General features: G+C 48.2%; 1 protein-coding gene across 2 annotated transcripts in view; it reads right to left on the bottom strand.

The window, feature by feature from the left end:
• AFF3 (ALF transcription elongation factor 3) overlaps nucleotides 1–20,749 on the bottom strand; it is a 620,532-nt gene that overhangs the window by 37,135 nt on the left and 562,648 nt on the right. For both annotated transcript variants that reach the window (XM_061155923.1, XM_061155924.1), the window contains 4 exons: nucleotides 20,496–20,682; nucleotides 11,901–13,001; nucleotides 6,636–6,760; nucleotides 1,054–1,255 (listed from right to left, as the gene is read on the bottom strand). In XM_061155923.1, the coding sequence (XP_061011906.1) occupies nucleotides 1,054–1,255; nucleotides 6,636–6,760; nucleotides 11,901–13,001; nucleotides 20,496–20,682 (1,615 nt within the window). The remainder of the gene's footprint in view (nucleotides 1–1,053; nucleotides 1,256–6,635; nucleotides 6,761–11,900; nucleotides 13,002–20,495; nucleotides 20,683–20,749) is intronic.

Genomic DNA, 20,749 nt, shown 5'->3' with positions numbered 1-20,749 from the left:
ATAAGTACTTCCTTGATAAACACCTGTTCAGTGAAAGAAGGTCTAAATAAAGTCTGTAATTGGCTAAAGATCCTCTGCACATCATAGTTGCTTGTGATAGAAGGATCTAGAGGCAAAGAGAAGTTGTGTTTGGTTTAAAATTTGAATTGCTTGCTTTTTATTTCCGATTTTCCTAATAATGATCTTCTCAGATTCTTGTATCCTAGAACTAAAGAGAATTGCTCTCAAATGAGGGTGCCTAAGAGGCTTAGTTTCCTGATGGTTCAGTAAGATTGAGGCTCTTGCTGGACCTTAATAACTTTTTTTGCCTCTTTGATTTACTGGATAAAGCAGGAAACGCTGCCTCCCCTGTTTGTTTGCAGAGTCCTATTGCCAAGTCTCATTTCTCCCTGCCTCACAAAGCCCTGCTGGTTTTGAGAAGCACAGTGGGGAGAGTTTGAAATTAAATAAAGTACTCAGGGATGCCCACTCTTAGAGAGTGTCCGTAAAGAGGAACTCACATGCAGTGTGAGTGTCCACAGGGTGGACCTGGGGTGTACCCGGGTCCATGCGGGGCCATGGGGAATGCAGGGTGTTGGAATCACCCTTGTTAAGGTCACTAGGAGAGGAGTGGTGGGCGACAGTCTCACACTGGACATCACCTTGGTGACCTTGGGCAGCAGGGAGCCCTGCAGCTTTGGCCTTGAGCTCTAACCCCAGGCTTGACTCTGCCCCAGGGCAAGAAAGATATCAAATGTAAAGACTGGGTGGCCCTAGACTCCCAATTTACTTTGTCCTGGGAGAATTACTTTAGGGTTATTTCTTTTCAGAATGGAAAATGAGGTCCTCCAAAGAGGTTCCTAAGCAGAAGAGGTTTAAAATACCGCCTCTTAGTCTTCGGCCACAGCCTGTGCGAGAGGCAAAGGGCAGCTCTTGCTGGGTCTTCCCAGAGCAACATTCAGGGCTGCCTTGTGGGGCCCGGAGCTGGAGTTTAGACTGAGCTGGGTTACAGGAAGAGTACGGGGTGCTCAGTTTCATTTCTGTGTTAACTGGGACAGGAGGGCATCAACCTACCGTGAGGTCCGCGGCGTGGGTCTGCAGCTGGCTCTCCACCTTATGCTTTTTGTTGGAGGAGGTGGAAGTGAACAGACCGTTGCTGTTGGATCTGCTGGAGGAAGTTAAGTCCTCGCCGGAGAATTTGTGTTTAGATGCGTCGGAGAGGGGTGAGATGGGCGACCGGAGCATTTTTTCATTTTTATTTATTGGTATTGCCAAGCTGAGAAAGGAAGTCACAGTAATGGAATGTCACACACTCAGCACAGAGGAAGGAAAATGTTTTATATATGACCCAAACCTCCCATTTAAAACCTGCTGGTAGGAAGACATTTACTGGGAATTATTATGCCAGGAAACAATTTTATGGCATTAGGACCGTAACAAACAATAAACACATTTTGTTCATTGTTTCTTTACTTATTCTCCCAGAATTAATAGTAATTCTGAAGCTAAACAACTAAGAATAATACTTTCATTTCCCAAGCTTTTCATCCAAGGATCTCAAAATACAGAGCAAACCACTTACTGTTTTCCTAACAAGTGCAAGCAGCAGGTAATGGGAAACTCAATTAAATGATACATGAGATCTCTACTTCCAAAAGGACTTTTGTTAACACCTGAGCTTATATTAATTATTACACAGAGAATAACACAATTGTAGAATAATCAAGCATGAAGCCACCTTCCAATTGTTAGGCAAGCAGGCATTGATCAGAATACAAAGAACTGAAACGGTCGTTAGAAATGACATTTTCTGATTCCTAGTTCCTTATTTTACCTTCAAAACTATTGTCTCTGCCTGAATACATCCCAGCGGACCATCACAGAAGGGAGTCACTTATATCTGGGTCTTTACAATGTATGTAATGTGGATAGGGCTCTCTCTATTACTTCACTTTGAAACAAAAAGAGTAGGAAGACACATTAGCCCAAAATAAACTCAATCATTGCTAACTTGGGATGGTTCTAGAAGTCACCTGGTGGAGTCAGTTAATGTAAGGTAAATTCACTGGACAAAGAGTTAGTCATTATCCCTGCATTTATGACTTCTTCATTGCATGTGCTGTTGTAAACAAGCCATTAAGGTCACTTCTTATTTTTTAAGCAATATCCTTCGTTGGTGGTCACAGTGTAGAAATTACCAATGTAGGCCTCTAGAACAAATGAGAAACCAAGATGCTTAATGCTATGCAAACACATTTGTGTAGGGAGAGAATTTCTGATGACAGCTTTCTGGTTTAAAAAGCACTGTGCATCCAACAACTGAGAAGTGAGAAGCTGTGTTCTAGAAAACTGCCGTGGGCGAATCAGAAGTCGCTCAGCCAGTGAGGATGAAACACTGAAGCTGAAGATGGACGTTAACTGTCTGAACGTAATGGTTCCTTGACACATGAGTAAAGAAACCCTATTTCTAAGTCTCTATTATTTTACATACACTACTCTGGTGGTGCTGTACTGGTAAAGAATCCACTTGCCAATGCTGGAGACATAAGAGACGCCGGTTTGATCCCTAGGTCGGGAAGATCCCCTGGAGGATAAAACGGCAACCCACTCCAGTATTACTACCTGGAGATCTCCATGGACAGAGCAGACTGGTGGGCTACAGTCCACGGGGTTGCAAAGAGTTGGACCTGGCTGAATTGACTTAGCACTCATGCACTCAGTCCAGTCCAGTCGCTCAGTCGTGTCCGACTCTTTGCAGTCCCATGGACTGCGGCACGCAAGGCTTCCCTGTCCATCACCAACTCCCAGAGCTTGCTCAAACTCATGTCCATTGAGTCAGTGATGCCATCCAACCATCTCATCCTCTGTTGTCCCTTGTCCTCCTGCCTTCAATCTTTCCCAGCATCAGGGTCTTTTCCAATGAGTCAGCTCTTTACATCAGGTGGCTAAAGTATTGGAGTTTCAGCTTCAGCATCAGTCCTTCCAATGAATATTCAGGACTGATTTCCTTTAGGATGGACTGGTTTGATCTTGCGGTCCAAGGGACTCTCAAGAGTCTTCTCTAGCACCACAGTTCAAAAGCATCAATTCTTCGGTGCTCAGCTTTCTTTATGGTCCAACTCTCACATCCATACACGACTACTGAAAAAACCATAGCTTTCACTATACGGACCTTTGTTGGCAAAGTAATGTCTCTGCTTTTTAATATGCTGTCTAGGTTGGTCATAACTTTTCTTCCAAGGAGCAACTGTCTTTTAATTTCATGGCTGTAGTCACCATCTGTAGTGATTTTGGAGCCCAGGAAAATAAAATCTGTCACTGTTTCCATTGTTAAACCATCTATTTGCCATGAAGTGATGGGACCAGATGCCAAGCTCTTAGTTTCTTGAATGTTGAATTTTAAGCCATGCACTATATGATTTTATTTTATTTTTTAAAAGACTTTTTGATGTGGACCATTTTAAAAGTCTTTATTGAATTCATTACAGTATTATGTTTTTTTTCCTGCCACAAAGCATATGGGGTCTTAGCTCCCCGACCAGGGAACGAACCCACACCCCCTGCATTGGGAAAGTGAACTCTTAACCACTGGGCTGCCAGGGAAGTTCCTACTGTATTACATGAATATTACATTAAATACTGTCAAGCACATACAATCTTTTCTTCTTCATCATAAGTTTATCTATTGAAGTTGACTAAAGTGATTTTGAAACATTCTTGGGATCATGTCTTTGGGACATGCGATTACCGTATATATATAGCATTGTCTTATTACACTGGTACAGCTTGACAGAGGTAATCACAATTTCAGAGATACACAGACCACTTTGCCTAGAAAAATTCAAAGCTCTTTCATAGCGGCATTGAGTCCCTACTTAACATAAGTGAAACTATCACAGCCAGCAGGCTCTGCCAAGCAAAGGGTCTAGAACAGGGGTCCCCAATCTTTTTGGCATCGGACCAGTTTTGTGGAAGACCATTTTTTCACGGGCCAGGAGCAGGAGCAGGGATGGTTTTGGGATGATTCAAGTGCATTACATTTAACTGTGCACTTTATTTCTATTATTATTACATCAACTCCATCTCAGATCTTCAGGCATTCAACCCTGGAGATTGAGGACCTCTGCTTTTATCCTGGGGTCCCTGAACTTGCATGGAAAAGAAATTACATCTTCACTGTCATTAACCTCTCACTGACACGGAACATTTCCTTTAATGATGAACGAAGGCAGGAAAGCAGAGGAGTGGTTTAGCAGGTGTGCTACTAACAGTACCTGTGATTGTGTCACCGGTGGAAATCACAGATATTTTCATGTCATATCAGTTGTTACAGACATCTTCAAATATTATTTAGACTCATCACTACTAGCAATTATAGCAATTACAGCAGTTACGAGAGCCAGCAGACAGGTTATTTAAGGCATCAACAAAGAAGCACATGTGTAACTCAGCCACACATATAAAAGACACTTTGGAGCCAGATTTTCTCCATTCACACGTCCCCAGTGTTTTGGGACACCACCTGCCGGGCACAGAGGACTGTGGGCTTGGCCAGCTTGTCTTTGCTGCTCCTCCTCACTCAGCCCTTCCAGAGCCCCGGGCCTTCCTCCCCAAGGTGATTCTAACACCGCAGCGCCTGCGCTCGGGCGCCCATGCTCTCTAATTTCCTCTCCGGGCTTTAGTGCTGCTCTACATCTTCTCCTAACCTTTCAGCTTACATTTTTATGTGTTGCACTGAGACATTAATCTCCCCTTAAAAATCCTATGTACACAGTTGGGGAGAGTGAAGAGTGTCTGAGCAGAGGGAAAGTGGTTTCTGAGCTGTGCTGTTTCTAAATGGAAAGAGCTTCTATGACCGATGATGAGCTCCTCGCTTATAATAAATATCTGGGGCCTTGCTTTGCCAGGAAGCCGTTTGTCATGGAGCGGAGTCACTGCCATGCAGGTCCCTCTGGTACCCCTTTGAGGAGGGATGGGGAGGGGCTCTTTCACCTTGGAGACCCCGATCTTGTCTATCACCACAAATTCAGTCCATAGCCAGGATCTTCAGGTGTGTTGTATGAAGAGTCTGCTTATTATACCTGAGTGATAAGCTTAATGTTCTCATGACTCTTAATTCAGTTTTTTGGGTCTCCCAGGTGGCACTAGTGATAAAGAACCTGCCCGCCAATTCAGGAGACGTAAGAGATCTGGGTTTGATCCCTGAGTTGGGAGATCCCCCGGAGGAGGGCATGACAATCCAGTCCAGTATTCTTGCCTAGAAAATCCCACGGACAGAGGAGCCTGGTGGGCTACAGTCCATGGGTCACACAGAGTTGGACACTGCTGAAGTGACTTAGCACACATGCACAATTCAGTTTTTAAATTTTCAGAGTGGAGGGTGTGTTTTTGAAAGGATAGAACGTTCTGTAACTGGTAACTGGTCTTTTGTTACAAAGCAGCACTGCTGGTGCACCTGGAACTGGGGCAAGGAGTGCACGCCCAGGCACGCTGGTGAGCCTCGCGTGTGCTTAGCCACTCAGCCGTGTTCGACTCTTTGCGACCCCTTGGACCCACCAGGCTCCTCTGTCCATGGAGATTCTCCAGGCAAGAATACTGGAGTAGGTTGCCATGCCCTCCTCCAGGGGATCTTCCCAGTTCAGGGATCAAACCCAGGTCTCCCGCATTGCAGGCGGATTCTTTACTGTCTGAGCCGCCGGGGAAGCCCAAGAATACTGGAGTGGGTGATCTATCTCTTCTTCAGGGGATTTTCCCAACCCAGGAATTGAACCAGGGTCTCCTGCAGGGCAGGAGGATTCTTTACCAGCTGAGCTACCAGGGAAGCCCTGTGTTAAACCAAGGGGAGCAGGTCTGCAAGAGACAGGCTGGGACCCTGGGATCCTCTGCTTCAGCGCTTGCCCCTGGACACATGTCTCTCATAGCAACAAAGTACAAAGCAATTATAAAGGACTAAGGGCTTCCCTGGTGGCTCAGATGGTAAAGAATCTGCCTGCGACGCAGAACCAGGGTTCGATCCCTGGGTTGGGAAGATATCCTGGAGGAGGGCATGGCAACACATTTTAGTATTCTTGCTTGGAAAGTCCCCATGGACAGAGATCCTGGTGGGCTACAGTCCATGGGGTCGCTGAGAGTCGGGCACGACTGGGCAACTAAGAGCAGCATGAGGGACTAGCAACAACTGTGAGCGCATGCAGGTGCAGCAAGTTACGAACAACAAGATACAAAGAGACCAAAAACCCAACTGCCAATTTTGAGGAACTGGGAGCAAAAGCAGGTCCTGTACATGCGCCGTGCACACAAGACCACCAAGGGGGTGGGCAGACCACCTAAGTCCCCCGCTCCGGCACAGCCCCTGGACCCACAGCTTCCCTCCTCACATTTAAGGAATGGGCTTGCCCCCATCAGAGAGAGAGCAAGGGAAACTGTTACTTTTCCCTCACTCCTTTAAGCTGCAGCCTGAGCCCCGACAAAGCCTTGGCTGGATTTCTCCTCTGGCCTCTTATCAATTTCTATTGATTAAGGAGTCCAAGAACCCTGGTCTGGAGACCCAGAGCAGAGAAATCATTAAGAAAAATCTGACTCTCCCCCTGCAAACACGTGCCTCTCAGGCCCAGGCATGCCTCCACCAGCCCTTGCCTTCGCAGGAGCGCACGTACCTGTTGATGTTCATGCTGCAATGATTTGCGGGCAAAGCACTGTTGGCAGAGGCGGTCAGTCGTGAGGCGCTCTCCCTCTCTCCCGGGGCCTTCTTGATCTCCCGGTAGTCGTCTTCGTTGTCACACTGCATGGAAAGAAGCAAAAACCAATCAGCTTTGGATTTCGAGGGACCACAGTGGGCTCCCATCCCACCAGCTCAGGGGGCTTCTTTGGACAAGGTCCTGAGCACCGACACGATGGGAACACCCTCAGCCCTGGCCTTGGTTCCCCGTCAGCTCCTCCTCGAACAAGGACGAAATCTGTCGTTTTGACTACTGACAGCTTACTGAGAGGAAAAGTGTGACACCGGGATCAAAGTGCAGGAGGAGATACTGTGACGGATGAAAACTGCTCAACCAATGGGCTGGATTCTACCCTCCAAAGAAGACCTGCTCTGGAGCCTCACTGCAGCTTCAGCATCCCTTTCTTTGGCATTTCTTGGTACCCAAACAAGGTATAGCAAGCGACCTGTCCCGGGCTTCATGCTGTGGGAGCAGTGACAAGCTCAGGCTTTTCTTCTGAAATTCATGGCCTTGAAGGATCTTTTCATAAAACAGCAGTTTGACTGGATTCTTCTTTCCACGATTGTATTTACTTTAGACGTGTAATAGGTGTGATGCAGGCCTCCCAGGTGGCACAGTGGTAAAGAACCCACCTCCCAATGCAGGAGACAGAGCAGACTCAGGTTCAATCCTGGGCCTGGCAACCCACTCCAGTATTCTCGCCTGGAGAATCCCATGGACAGAGGAGCCTGGTGGGCTACAGTCCATGAGGTCACAAAGAGTCAGACATGACTGAAGCGACTTAGCAAGCACACACGCAGGGGTGATGCACGTGCACTCAACCAAGCTGTATTTTTGCTGAGATCGCAGCAACACAGCAGAGACACATTCAGGACTCTCAGTGGTGTTTCCAGGAGACGGGCCCTGGTACTGAAGACAGAAAGACTCTGACCTTCTCTTTCTAGCTGGGATATCACACAGCCTCTGGAGGAAGGACCACAGATGCTCACGTTGAAACTATGCCCCATGGAGGGTCCAAGCCAGAGCTCTGAACCCCCTAGTTCTGGCCCCCAGGGCTCTGGCAGGGCTAGACTCTGCACCCTGGGCAGCCAGGTATATGATGTCCTACCTCCTGCACCCAGAACTGGTGGCTTCACATGCCAGGTGATGAGTAAAGAGTGCTGTGCAAATGCTCTTTCCCTTCTCTATGCATGTTCACCTATGATTCAGTAGATTTCATGAGGAGAGCTGAGTGTTGGGCTGAGTGCAAATGAAGTTTCATAAGTTAAGTTTAAAAAGTCCAAGAATAGTAAAATTACTTAAATACAGAATATGATGAATTATACATGTCTCGGTTTTTGCACATCTCTATTGACATATACCTATGTAGCTATATATATTTCCAATCTCTATATGTTTATCAATTTCTATCTCTGAAACACCTCTCTCTCTCTCTTTATATCAGCCTGTCCATTTATCCATCAATCTCCAGATAACTGATTGATTTACTCATTAATCAATTAATCACCTGGGAGTTGATGGATAAATGAATCTGACAAGTAATGAAGAGGGCAGGGTATGCAAAGGAAAACAGAAGGAAAAGAGGGGCAGGTGTGTAGCAAGCTAACCTGTATTACTAAATTATATCATTTAAACCTAACAACATCCCTGTAAAGATGTCACCAGTTTACAAATGAAGAAACACAGACGGGAAGGTCACCTGATCAAGTTCACCTAGGAGGTCAGGGCTGACCGCATGATTTGTGGGGTTCAGTGCAAAATGAAAAGGCTAGGCCCCTTATTGAAAAAGCTGGAGAAGATGCTCGATGTCAGTCTTGGTGTTGATTTCCTTGGATTTAACACCAAAAGCAAAAGCAACAAAAGCAAAAATAAACAAGTGGGACTATGTTAAACTAAAAAGTTTCTGCAAAGTGAAAGTCGCTGAGTCGCATCTGACTCCTTGCGTCCCCATGGACTATAAAGGCCATGGAACTCTCCAGGCCAGAATACTCTTCTCCAGGCCAGAATTCCCTTCTCCAGGGAATATTCTCAACCCAAGGACTAAACCCAAGTCTTCGGCAGATTCTTTACCAGCTGAGCCACCAGGGAAGCCTGCACGGCAAAAAAAAACCATCAATAAAATGAAAAGGCAATCTACTGAATGTAAGAAAACATTTTCAAATAATATATCTGAGAAGGGGTTAATATTCAAAACACATAAAGAACACTTGCAATTCAACAACAAAGAAACAAACAAAAAAATCCGATTGAAAAACAGGCAGAGGATTTGATTAAATATTTTTTCTAGAGAAGACATACAGATGGTCAACAGACACATGAAAAGACGCTCAGCATCACTAATCACCAGGGAAATGCAAATCAAAACCACAATGAGATATCACCTCACACCTGTTAGAATGGCTGTCATCAAAAGACTAGAAATAATACATGTGTGAGGATGTGGAGAAAAAGGAACCCTACTGCACTGTCGGTGCAGCCACTGTGCAAACAGCATGGAGGTTGCTCAAAAAATCAAAATAGAGCGACTGCATGATCCAGCAATCTCACTTCTGGGTATTTATCCAAAGAAAACTGAAACACTAATTTCAAAAGACCCCCATGTTCACTGCAGCATTATTTACAATGGCCAAGACAAGGAAACAGCATAAATGGCTATGGGTGAAGGGAATTGTGGCATATGTATGTATGCAACGGAAGAAGGGAGTCTGGCCGTTTGCAACAACACGGATGGACCTGGAGGGTATTACGTTAAGTGAAATGAGTGGGATGTGGGTGTGTTAGTCACTCAGTCATGTCCGATTCTTTGTGATGACAAAGATGACAAAGACCTTAGGATCTCACTTAAATGTGGAATCTGAAAACCAAAATCAAACCAGTCTGGGGTGGAGAGGGGGGTACAAAACGAAGGGGTGAAGGAAATCAAAAAGTACAAATCTCCAGTTATAAAGTGAGTAAGTCAAGTGGATGCAGTGCAGCGCTAATAAACAGCATGGTGAGTATAGTGATAATACTGCAGTACACCTCTGAAAGTAGCTAGATCTTGAAAGTTCTCACAAGGAGAAAAAGACATTTGTAACTATGTATAGTGATGGATGTTAGCTGGACTGATTGTGGTCATCATTTTGCAACACAGGTAAACCAATATTGAATCATTATATTGTATAACTGAAAATAATATAATGTTATGTCAATTATACCTAAAAAAAAAAAAAGCTGTTAAAGAGTAACATTATAAAGTACTAAAGTCAGGAACACTTTCCTGTCTTTTAAAATTGGTCTCTTAACCTGTCATAGAAGTGTGTTTATTTGCTGTTTTACATTGTGCTTCTTGAAGCATGGGGATACTTGGCATGTGCTGACTCTCCCGAATGCCAGGCATGCTGGCCTGAGACTGGGCACGTGCATGCAGCCCAGCAAATGGTTTCTGTCACCTGCCAACTGTGGGTGGAGGGGTGAGGAAGTGCAGTCAGGCATCACCCCTCCCCCAAGGCCACCTGGAGTCTCTCCTGGGGGACCCCTCAGTGCCTGGATTGAGGGTGGGGAGATGCTGATCCTGACCCCGGCCCCCTGGATGGGGATGCAGAGCGGGGAGGCTGCTCCCGGCCAGGAATGCAAAGGGGCCATGGGGCAGGCAGAACCCATCCTGGGGAACTGGGTAGGAGGTGGGACCAAGCAAGCGCTGTTGTCCCATCACCTTCAATTACAAAAGACAGATTCAAAGATAAAAGGGAGAATTCCAAGATGGCAACCACAGGCATTAAATTCCGGGCATGGAGTCTTCTGAGCGGGGGCCATGAGGCGAAAGTACTACACAAATCTCCGGCTGGTTTCTTATTGGGAGACCCTACAGCCAGAGACCTGACTTCATTCCCAGCTCTGTCCTTTCTCACCTACACGACCCTGCAGCAAGTCACTTGAGGCTCTCTGAGCCTTGGTTTCCTCATCTGTAAAAGGGGTATGATAATAATATTTGCCTGATAATGTCGTAAGGATTTTATAAATGATTCAGCACCCTCATGGGGACATATACATGTATTAACAGTTGTGAATGATTTTGTCCCAAATTTGGCGCCATCCATGATGACTATAATCTGGTTTGTCACCCATTGTGTTTTCTGCTGTGGTCCTATTTACTTTTGAAGATGTAGTAACAGGAGGCAGTAAAGATTCTCAGAACTGGTTTTAAATTATGATTAAGTGATTCTTGTGCTCAGAAATTTTTTAGAAACACCTGAATGGCCAAGTGTTTGGGTCTACTTCTGGACCCTTGTCCAGCTCTCCCTGCACTTAAGTCCCTGCCCGCTTCACTCTGTTCAATCCCTCTCTGTTCAGCTGGCTTCCCAGCTTTGGCAGCAAATCCTCTGAGTACTCAAAAGTCCCTCCTGCTTAGGGCCCTGTTCCCAGCTTGTCTCCACCACAAAGTCCTGATCAATACCATGGGGAGCACCAGCCTGTGGCTCCCATGCCACAGGCTGGGGTCCCCTTCTGGGGTCCTGTGCCCACGATCCCCACTGGTCACTTCCATATTCATGCCTCACCCTAGTCACAGCCTTTCTCAACTCTATGAGGCAGCTGGCTTCTTAAGTCAATGAATGACCCCACCTCTTCCAGCAAAGAATGGGGTTCACCCGTGTTTAGTTTTCCTCACTGGTCCAGCCTCTAGCTCATTCCCTGAAGACACTCAATGAACATTTCCCAATTGCCTACTTCCACATGCGGTGGGACAGGCCTTAATTATCTATCACATGGGAATAATAGCTGGTCTTCCCACAATGGGCGGTTCTAAGGATGTTTAGTTAATATGTGTCAAGGACTTACACTGGGCTTCCCTGGTGGCTCAGATGGTAAAGAATCCGCCTGCAATGCAGGAGACATGGGTTCGATCCCAGGTTGGGAAGATGTCCTGGAGGAGGGCATGGCAACTCACTTCAGTATTCTTGCCTGGAGAATCCCATGGACAGAGAAGCCTAGTGGGCTACAGTCCATAGGGTTGCAGAATGTCAGACAGGACTGAAGCGACTTAGCAGGCTCCTATGCACTTACATCGGTATCTGTACATGTAAAGTGCTTTATGAACGTTTGCTGAAGAAGGACACATAAACTCCTGCTCCTGGAACATCCCAGACCAGTGGACCTGCCCACAAGTTCGGGGAGGGCCCTCCCTCCCTCTGTGCCTTCAGCCCCTCGGGTTTCCAGGCCTACCTTGCGTTTCCTCTTGGATTTTGGCAAGGTCTTTTCCACGGGCGCCTCGGATGCGTGGCTCGGGGGCGCGCTCTCAGAGTCCTTGGCCGCGGGAGCACTCAAGACCCCCGGCTCCTGGGGCAGGTGTTCAGGGATCCTGGACAGAAGTGTCAGGTCAATTTTGACCCAGAGTGACCGGACCTCGTCACTGTCCTTCAACGGGGAGAGAAGCTCGTTGCGGCCGAAGGGGACCAGTGTGTAGAACTGCTCCTCCAGCTCCTTGGCAATGTCGCTGGTGGTCCTGGCGTTGATGGAGCCCACGGGAGCGCGGGGGCCGCCGCCGCTGATGCTGCTGGGAGCCTCCTTCAGCCTCGGGTCGTTCCCGGAGGCGGCGGCGGCGGCGGCGGCCACGGCCTTGGACAGAGGGTAGTCCTCCTGCTCCGACTCCAGGTCCGAGTCCGAGGAGGAGGACGAAGAGGACGACTCCGTCTCGATGAACTCCTTGGATTTCGGGACGATCCGGCTCAGCCCCCGCGTGCGGCGCTTCTCGCAGGTCACGGCCGAGCGCAGCTCCTTGCGGTGGTTGGTCCTGCTGTTGCCGCAAGGCCGGGGCTTGGGGGGCTCCGGGGGAAGCCCCGCGCTCGCCCCCAGCGCCTCGGCAGCCACGGGCTCCTCGGGCCGGGGGCCGCTGTCGCCGGCCGAGGTCCTCTCGGTGCGCCTGGCGGGCTTCTTGCCCGCGGACCTCCGGGCAGGCGCGGGCGCGCTCTCGGCGGGCGCGCCAGGCACCGCGGGCGGCGGGGCGGCGGCGGCGGCGGTCACGGCCACGGCCACGGCCGCGGGCGGGGACTTCTGCTTCACCCCCTTGCTGCCCGGGGCCTTGTTCGCGGTCCTCGGCCTCTGCTCCTCCTTGCAGGCGCCCTTGATGTCCTTGTCTCTCAGGCCGGGCGGGCAGACGTCGGGGAGCTTCCCGCAGTCCTGCGTGTCCTCCTTCACTGGGGTGTAGTACTCACTGCTCTCCGGCCCGTGGTGGCTTTCATTTTGGATCAGGACAGGGGGCTTGTGGTGATTCACTTTGTTTAGCCATTTATCCAGCTGCCATTTGTTAGAGGACGCTGGTTCCGCCTAAAAGCAGAAAACCCGCAACAAACAAAACATCGTTTAGGACAGACTCACTTAAACGCACCTGGCTGTTTTTCTCTTGACTTGCTCCTCCTCTAGGTGTGTGAGCAGAAACCTGATGGGCTGGAAACTCAAGGATCATGGAAGCAGTGGGTGTGTCCACCCACGGGGCTTCCCAGGCGGCTCAGAGGGTGAAGCACCTACCTGCCAGTGCAGGAGACCCGGGTTCGATCCCTGGGCCGGGAAGGCCCCCTGGAGAAGGGAATGGCTACCCACTCCAGCATTCTCGCCTGGAGAACTCCATGGACAGAGGAGCCTGGCGGGCTACAGTCCGCGGGGTTGTAACGACTGGGACATGACTGAGCGACTAACACTTTCCTGGCCCCCCACACTGAAATGCCAGGGCAGCAGTTTGAGAAGTGAGAGGACACACTATTCCTCAATAGGACCCATTTCCAGCACTTTTGAGTGTTACACGGTGTATATTTTTTGCATTTATACAGACATGCATAAACTTGAGAGCCCATGAAAGTTACCTGGGGTGTAGTTAGGAGACCTTGAGTGTTGAAGTGCACACTTTTTTGGTGAGACTTGTAATTTGGGGAGAAATTAGAAAAGGGGGCCGAGTGGACCCTGCTGGACTTGGTTCGTCCATCCTCAACCTGCCTCCATGACACTTTGCCTGAAATGTTCCAGACGAGGAGGTGATAATGAAAACCTCTCCTGTAAACAGTTTTGCTAAATTAGAGAAAATCCTGGGCATTCCAGGTCTTAAACTCTGACCCACAGACTGGCTCTGGGGGAGGGTGGAGGCCAGTGAATGCCCTGTAACAGAATGTCAAAGGTCATTTAGACACATTTTTGGGAGAGAGGGTCATAGTTTGCATTTACCTCTCTAGGGATCTATGTCTTATTGAAAGGTTAAGAACTGATTCTCTTACAGGGAGTAAATGTTGATTTCTAATAAAAGTCCATTTATCCAGCCTCTCTGATTATTAGTAGAAAAGAGATATATATTGATAAGTACAGAACTTTGTTGTTGTTTAGTTGCGAAGTCATGTCTGACTTTTTGGCAACCCCATGGACTGTAGCCGGCCAGGCTTCTCTGTCCATGGGATTTCCCAGGCAAGAATACTACAGTGGGTTGCCAATTCTTTCTCCAGGGGGTTTTCCCGACCCAGGGATTGAACCCACATCTCCTGCATTGCAGGTGGATTTTTGACTGCTGAGCTACCAGGGAAGCCCCATAGAACTTTAGCTAGAATGTTTTTAATTTGTGAGTTTTAATTTGTGAAATGGGGGAAAATTTTGGCATGATTAAGATGGTGTGTGTTTCCTTCCCTATGTCCTCCACTCTATAAATTCATGGCTTCTGATGACTGGGTGAGGTGGGGGTGGTGGAATTAGATAGATACCTCCTAGAATAAAGAGGAATGGCTTAGCTTTGCATTTCATGTTGGTTTGTTAAAGCCCAGAGCAAGTCAGGCTCCCTTGCAGGAGGAAAAACACTGTTCTTTAACATCATAACTTCTGAATACTTGCTTTTAGGTGCCAAGATTTGGTTTTCAACAAAGAGGTTGGTGTTAAGAGCAGAACTTGGGGCACAGCCTCATGCAGAAAGGATCCAGTGGCAGGGCGGCGAAGTGCAAGGAGGGCAGGCAGTGCTTTAGACCCAGGGGTCCTGGTTGAGTCTGGGGCACAGCTCAGGGAGACGGGAAGCCTTTAATGGGCCAGCAGGGCCTGGGGCCAGGATGAAGAGGCCACAGAGTGTGGACAGCGGGCACTGGACCTGTGGTAGGGACTGTGGACATTCTACTGGTTCCCTCCAAACAGACGAGACCAGCTACACTTCAGGGAACCGCAGCACACGGTGTGGAGGGACTGGGAGCGACAGTGACTGTAAGCAGAAAATGACCCGGCAGCACATCAGTGATCACTCCAGTGACTAAATCCTCCCTTTGCTGGGAAGGCGCCCTCCGGGAAATCTTAGTGGGAGTCTCCTTGTGAGGCATTTCAGCGGAGGCCAGCACGGGGATCCCAGGCCCTGCTCCTGGGGCCATGAGGATGGGGGAGCATCCCCATGGGATACAAGTGTGGAAGGGGGCTCTCTCATGACCCTGATAGGGAGTCTGGACTCTGACTTGATGTTCTGCTGTATTTGCTTTCATGCCACCCATCGGACCAGGGCTCCTGAACAAGAGGCAAAAAAACAAAATGATAAAATCTTTTTTTGGGCCCCTGAGTTTTATTTTGTAAATTCTGACCTTGCTTTAATGTGGCACCTCCAGAGACAGGGAACAATGGAACCTGCAGAGCCCACCTGACCCGGCCCTTCCTGCAACAGTGAAGTGACAGAGGAAGCAGGGAAGCAGGACACAGAATGGCTTCCTTCTTTGCCAACTTCCTTCTTTGCGGAACTCTCGCCCGCCCTGAGGTCAGCTGAGGGTGACCAAAGGCTGCTTTAAACAAATGTATTTATTTATCCATTTTGGCTGCACCAGGTCTTAGTTGCAGCACTCGGGAGCTTCGATTTTTGTTGTGGCATGCGGGATCTCCAGCTGGGGCATTCGAATGCTTAGTTGCGGCATGTGGGATCTAGTTCCGTGACCAGGGATTGAACCCCAGCTCCCTGCATTGGGAGCTCGGAGTCTTAGCTACTGGACCACCAGGGAAGTCCCCTGAAGGCTAATTTGGTGGCAGACACATTTATGGCTTTGGGCTGTCTCCTCCCCAGGCCCATTTCTCTCTGACCCCTGGCTGGGTCAGTGACTTCTGTTCCTCAGCTTCCCCAGATAAACGGGGCCCAGTAATGTGAATGGATACTGAAGGCGCCTTGCAGACGGGGACGCACACTGGCCAGGGTGGACACATTTATGGCAGCATCCGCCACTTACCACCTGCCCTCCCCTCACCCCCCAGGTCATCCTCATCCCCACCGTCCTGAGCCTTCCACACCTCACATCTCTTACATGTGAGAGCACAGATGCTTGCCTGGAGCCAAAACACAGTGGCTTACAGTGAGACTCCTACTAAAACTCCCTGGTAGGGGTCTTCACAGCGAGGGGAGGATTTAATCAATGGGGTAAGGGCCCGCTGCCCTACGTGCCACAGAGTCATTTTTCTGCTCTTCACAGCCAAAGAAATCAGGACCATTTTCAATACATTGCTAAATCACATTCCCTTTCTCAAGGATCTACAATGACCTCCTCTTGCCTCTTGAACAAAATCCAAACTCCTCAGGCAGCCATCATCTTACAGGCATCTTTCATTGCTGGAACACCCACAGTGTGCTCCCATATTACATGTATCATCTCATTTAATCCATAGATCAGAGGTACTATCACCCTTAGTTTTTAGATGAGGCTCAGAGAGGTTATAAAAGCTGCAGAGCTACCAGGCACCAGCAAGACTAAACCCACACTTGTCAAAGCTGAGAGATCCGATTCCCTTCCCTGTTGTGTTGCCTAAGCTCCCATTACTCTCTGGGGAAGCCTCATGCAAAGGGGACCTTGTTTCATTTGAGAAATGTTAGGTTTTCAAATGATAGAATTTGATCTGACTTTTGGAGAAGACACCACTAACTCTCCAGATAATACCTGTTGCCTTCCATTATCCTCAACGGCATCATCTTTTGATATCCACATCTGTTTCATGTATATGAATCTGTGTCTTCAGCAAAGACAAACACTGCTTTCCGGCAGAGGCCAGGTTTCTGCTTCTTTGTATCCCTCGCAGGACCCAGTAGGTGAGGGGCAGCTTGCTATGACCCGGTTGCCACCAATGACTCACAATGAGCTGTCACTCCCTGTTTGTCACTTACTCCTCAGAAAAACCTCACAGATTAGACAGTGTGAGATCATCTGCCATTTGGGGGGATAAAACTGTGGCCAAGGAAATTTAAACAGCCAAGAATTAGGTGGCGGGAGGAGGGCAGACTTGGGGCGTGGAGCTCCTTGCCTGGCAGGCTGCTGGCTCTGGTTTATTGTCTGAGCCATCCAGTGGGGTTCTGCCCAGCGCTTTTGCTTGTCTGCTGGCTTGCAGTGTGTATTCCCAGCCAGGACTCTCCTCTCTGATCAATCTTCCCTCTGATTCATGCACAAGCTCTCCAGGGTATACTCTAGTCTCTATTTCATCTACAACCTTCAGAGCACCCACTGCCACATACCCCATAGATGCCTAATTAAGGAGAAGCTTGTTGAATCCATGAATAACTTGTATTTCTGAAGATTTTCAAGAATGATCTAGGGCAGCATTTTCCAAAATGTGTTTTTAGCCCATGAAGAAAGCCTACCATGGTCGGACATATCTGGGAAACGCCACAATGGAGAACACTGTCTACATGAGTGATGTTGAGGGCTGAGTGATGCCCTGCAGTAGAGAAACGGGTGGAACCTACTTTATCCTGGCTCTTCTCAAAACCCTGTGACCAGGGACTGCCCTGGTGGCCCAGTGGATAAGACTCTGTGCTCCCAATGCAGGGGGACCGGGTTTGATTCCTGGTCAGAGAACTAGGTCCTACCTGCTGCAACTAAGAGCTCCCATGCCACAGCTCAAGATCCCACATGCCTCAACTATGACCCTGTGCAGTCAAATAAAAATAAAGTCCTATGACCAGTCTCTTTCTTGTCCATATAGCAAGTCATCCCTTTACTTGGAACACTGGTCTAAGGAGCCCTGTGTGCTGCTCTAAATGTGCTAATGGAGGGCAAAGCGCCCCCCCAACCCCTTCCTGCTCCCTGGTCAAGCTCTGGTATAGGGGATGTCCCAGACCAAGAAAGAAAAAAGAACTCAAATGAAAAAAATTAGTCTGCTGACAAGCAAGCAAACCTCAGGCCACAGAGATGGGATCTTCAGCAATGGAAACACTGAATCCAGTGTCTCTTCCATGCCCGCTTGCAGACAAGGGGTTTCATTCCATGGTGATGCGTGTGAAAGGCAGTGGCTTTCTACCACCAGGGCCAGAAACACAGCTTGGATGAGACTCAGGAGAGCCAAGCAGGTGCCCAGTGCTGGCACGTTGCGGGGGGAGGGGGGAATGCAGGTGTCTTGGGACATCATGAGGGTCTCCTGCTCTCATATCAGAACATTTCTGGGAGGGGAAAGAGGGCCAGATATGTTTTGCTGCAAAGCAGCAGGAGCAGGTCTCTGTGGTGGAATGGGAGGTGTGTGGCTATGAAGAGCTGGGTGGTCCTGTGGGGACAGGGAAATGGGTCTCCCTGCTCTCTCTCAGGGGACCTGGGCCAGCTCAGGGCAGAGGAGAGCAGGGCTGCCATAGAGTCGGCCCGTAATGCTGCTTTCCCCTCTTTTCAATGTTCATTCTGCAAACTCATTGTAATTCTTTTTTTTTTTTTTTTAATTAAAAATAACATTTTTGGCCATGCCACATGGCTTGTGGGATCTTAGTTCCCCGATGAGACACTGAACCCACAATGTCCTTGGGAGTGCACAGAATCCTAACCACTGGACCACCAGGGAATTCCCTCCTTGTATTTCTGAAGGGCGTGTGTCTGTAGTCATCTTGGGAAAAAATGTTACAAAAGAAAAAAACAAGGCCCAAACCCCTTACTTTTATTCTAAGGAATACATTCCTTTCCAGCAGAGAGAAGTCACATGCTCTGTTGCTACACCTGTCACTTCTGCACTCCCTCTGCAAGGAGAAGCCAGAAGTTGAAACCTACCCTCGGCCTCAGGCAACTTAAACTCTAAGGCCTGTGTTAGCAGATTCCCTTCCTCCTCCTCCTCCTTCTCGGCTGAGGGCTCTGATAGCTGCTGGAAGAAACGACAAGTGCTTCTTTTCATCACCAAGAAGTTTGGGTCTTTGTAATTATTTCAGTGACATTTGGAGGGAGTCTGCTCAGAGCCCTTTTTAAATGTGCTTCTCTGAGGCTGGTTTAAACCTCATCTAGAAACTCCAGGAGTCACATTTCAACATGCAAATAATATTTAACATTCCTGAATTTAACCTTCAAAGTCACGAAGAGCTGGGGATGGGGGCTCTCATTCACAGACCCTAAGGCTTTTAATCCACCGCCACTGTCCCCCTTGGCCCTTGCAATGTCCCTGAAACACAGTTCTTCTACTGCATATTCTGGAGTTTTTCAACAAACTAGATCATAAAGCTGGCTCTGAAGAAGCTTGGTTAATGCCTCTGTTTTTTTTTTTTTTTTTTTTTTGCTTATTTGTTTCAAATTATTTTCATTAGAATATCAGGTCTGTATAGGCAGGAATCTTCTTTGTCAGATCATTGCTGTCTCCCAGGGCCAATCTGTGGCAGAGACTCAGTAAATATTTGTTGGAAAACCATAAATGAGTGAATGAACAGATGAATGAATGAAATGATGGAGAAGGAATAATTTAGCTTCTGGGGGAAGTCAGGGTTATATCAACATGTAGCTTTTATAGGTTAATGTTGCTAAGGGCCTTTCCCTTACTTATACAGGAAGATAGAGATCGCTAGATAGACAGATCAAGAGAGATGGAGGGAGAGAGAGAGACAGAGGCACACAAACTGGAAATGTGAGGCTGGCTGGCCCTTAAAGGTGCTCTCTTTTCACCATCAAGGTTTGCACGTGTGGGTTTGTTTTCATTTTAGAGCTTATTTAGAAATTTGGGCCCCGCAGTGATACAGAGGGTTGCAGGTTAAAAAAAAAAAAAAAAAAATCCTATGACCCTCAGTAATGTGAACTGTCTATACACTTAAGAAGACGTCTATTTCATTCCTTCTTTAGAAATCAAAGTCTTCCCTTACCAACAGAAACTGGACAAGTGTGTTCTCAGTTCTCTCTCAAGGATCCATGCTCTGAATTACTATTTAATTTTCCCCTTTAAAGTAGAAATAGCAATGGCTTTTATCGGGACCATATCATATTTTTATATGAGGCACCTAAATCTTCCACACATAGATACTCATAGATACTTCCACATAGATACTCATCATACCTATAAAAGCTTTCATTATTATTTTCAGGTTCATGCTAATTTTTCTCTGTATATTTTCACAAAGAAAACACAGTTAAAAAGGTTTTATTTATACTTATATCCCGTGTTCTTCTAATCTGTGACAAACTGCAAAAAGGTAAGATTCTAGCCATGTCTAATCCACAAAACTCCTTTCTCCATGATTTACAAGGGCTCACACTTCAGGTTGGAGCTGCCCTCTCTGCTTATTGCCTCGCTGACCCCAATCCTCAGGTTATTTCCAGTCAGCGATGTTTACAGCATGTTTGTAAAGTTCTGGAAGTCAAGATAGAGATTTTCGGACTGTAAGAGATGAAGTTTCTAGATCTCAAAGGAAGCTCTGTAGCTAGGAGCACTTTGAGGAGGAGGTTGGGGGAAATGAGCCCCAATCAACCCTGGCAGGCTGCCTGGGAGTGGTGGCCTGTACGGGTCAGGGCAGCTTGCAGGCCACGGAGGCTGGGGGAGCGGGAGGTGTGAGAACCACACTGGGAGGAGGCCCGACAGTGCTCCCCGGGGGAGAAGAGGCCCACAGGCACTCACCTCGGGACTGGAGTAGTGGGCAGGCTTGCTGCCCTCGCTCTCGCTGGAACTGCTCTCCGTCTCCGAGTCGGACCCCGAGCTGGTCTCCGAGTCGCTGGAGGAACTGCTGCCGCTGCTGCTGCTGCCGCTGCTGCTGCCCTTGCTCGAGGGCGCGGAGGCCCTGCAGTCGGCCGGCTGGAGTCCGGCACTGCCCGCCCGCGAGGAGAGAGAGGGAAGGGAAGCCGAGTGAGCGCACGCGGAAGCGCCGCTGAGCG

The sequence above is a fragment of the Dama dama genome, chromosome 11, assembly GCF_033118175.1.
Source record: "Dama dama isolate Ldn47 chromosome 11, ASM3311817v1, whole genome shotgun sequence".
In the NCBI taxonomy this organism is placed as follows: domain Eukaryota; kingdom Metazoa; phylum Chordata; class Mammalia; order Artiodactyla; family Cervidae; genus Dama; species Dama dama.
Note: the sequence above shows the minus strand (reverse complement) of the source record. Positions and strands in the feature narration are given on the sequence as shown.